General features: G+C 33.6%; 1 protein-coding gene across 1 annotated transcript; it reads left to right on the top strand.

Moving 5' to 3' along the window:
• The first annotated feature begins 217 nt into the window (after positions 1-217).
• On the top strand, positions 218-866 carry LOC116139566 (stress-induced protein KIN2-like). The gene is made up of 3 exons (XM_031425237.1): positions 218-271; positions 595-663; positions 792-866. Exons 1-3 carry the CDS (start codon positions 218-220, stop codon positions 864-866), a joined length of 198 nt encoding a protein of 65 aa, XP_031281097.1.
• The last annotated feature ends 1369 nt before the right edge of the window (positions 867-2235 follow it).

Here is a 2235-nt window from a genome sequence, read left to right on the forward strand (position 1 = left end):
TAATAGACTAGTTCAACAGCAGCCCTGGTCTAAAGGCCTGAACATTCTCCAATTTCAACCATTGATGCCAAGTGTCGAGAAGCCACTTCATCTTGCATTCCACTTGTCAAGCAATTGTTTGATACTTGAAGACTATAAATTATGAATGAAATCCTCGAATTAGACACACCAATTAAACAGTGTTTGTGTTATTAAGAAGAAATCTTTACTGAAGATCATGGACTCTCAGAATACAGGCTTCCAAGCTGGCCAGGCCGAAGGCCAAGCCCAGGTGAGTAGTAAAATGCTATCATGTCATGTCCATGACAATTCATTAACGTTTGAAAATTGGGCATCTGGACCACCTGATTGTTGTCTGGAGAAGGGCACTCATCGGTGAATTAAGCCTGAGTCCTATGGAAAAGGGCGTCAGAGAGGGTGAGACTCCGTTGCGCCCGAACCTATTACACCACAAGGCGCTTTTTACGATTTGGGTTGTTTGGAAAGCAGCCCAAATAGCTCATGACAATAATAATTTTTTTTTAATTTTTAATGAAAAAATAAGAAAAAAAAAAAAAAACCTGATGAGTGCATTTCATTTCATGTTTCTTCCAGGAAAAGGGAAGCCAAATGATGGACAAGGTAAACAATGCTGCACAATCTGCAAAGGATTCATGCCAAGAGGTGACTATAATATTATAAACTTCTAATTTAATGCCTTTTTCCAGTGTTTAAAATTAGATGAAATTTAATGGTTTTATGATTTTTATTGATGTTTACAATTTACAAATGAAATTTCATTTTTTTTGCAGGCGGGGCAGCAAGCTCAGGCGAAAGCTCAAAATGCTACGGATGCTGTGAAGAGCACAGTTGGAATGAACAAATGAAGGAATTATAGGATCCCATTCAGTTCTTCTCATCAAAGATTAATAAATTTTTTAGCTTTTCATCTTTGTTTGTTTTTTGTTTTTGTTTTGAGATGATGAAGAGGAAGACATGATTATGTTGTGGTTATGTTTCTTCATTCTTTTTCAACTAATTAAATTTGAATTATGAAGAGAAATTCTTTCTTTCTTAGAATATTATGTCTCTTGTTTACTTCATATTTTATAACATGTCTATTAGTTGCTCAACATCAAAGAAAAATTAATGCTTTATAATCCCAGAAAAAATAAAATTAAATGTTACTAATCCAATCCTCCACAATTGACCATGTATTGTATTCATTTCAACAACATTAAACTTGTTTAAGCAAATAAGAAGTGGCTAAGAGACCCAATCCTAAAGACGAAGGAGTACACAATTCATAAAGATTAAAAAAATAAAATAAAACACTGGTCTTTCTGAAGCCATAAAGCAAATTCGCAAATGAAAAGTACAATATGCATCCATATATGGTGAATATATTGATAATTCAGAGATATTTCGAATTTGGTTTTGTGGAGCCAATTCAAAACCAGAGTTCTTGTCGAACCCTATAATTTTCACAACATAAGAAATGATGGTCTTTGACTACATAGATGCCAATGTATTCCCTCTTGTGCCAATTTAAAACTGAAGTTTTTTTCAAACCCTATAATCCTTACAAAATAAGAAACAATGACTTTTAACTATGTAAATGCTCATAATAGAGCTCGAATCTCAAAGAATTGAAGTCAAAGTTCTTGCCAAACTCTAAAACTTTGGAAAGTAGGAAATAATAATCTTTAACCATATAAGTGTTTATGAGAGGACTCGAACTTTAAAATTTTGAAACTGGAACTCTCATCGAACCCTACAATCTTTAGAAAATAAAAAACAATAACATTCGGTCATGTAGATGCCATGACAAAACTTGAACTCGAACCTTATTAAGCAAATGATGGGCAAAATTATAATCTTATTAAACATTAAGTTTTGGCTTTTATCATTTTAAATCTATACAAAACAGAGTATTTTATCAAAATCCAACTATAAAATTTGAATAATAGACTGGTTCAACAGCAGCCCTGGTCTAAAGGCCTGAACATTCTCCAATTTCAACCATTGGATGCCAAGTGTCAAGAACCCACTTCATTTTGTATTCCACTTGTCAAGCAATTGATTGATACTTGAAGACTATAAATTATCAATGAAATCCTCGAATCAAACTCACCAATTAAACTACTTCAATTAAAGTGTTTGTGTTATTAAGAAGAAATCTTTAGTGAAGACCATGGACTCTCAGAATACAGGTTTCCAAGCTGGCCAGGCCAAAGGCCAAGCCCAGGTGAGTAG

This window comes from Pistacia vera, unplaced genomic scaffold (genome assembly GCF_008641045.1).
Source record: "Pistacia vera cultivar Batoury unplaced genomic scaffold, PisVer_v2 Contig352, whole genome shotgun sequence".
Taxonomy (NCBI): Eukaryota; Viridiplantae; Streptophyta; class Magnoliopsida; order Sapindales; family Anacardiaceae; genus Pistacia; species Pistacia vera.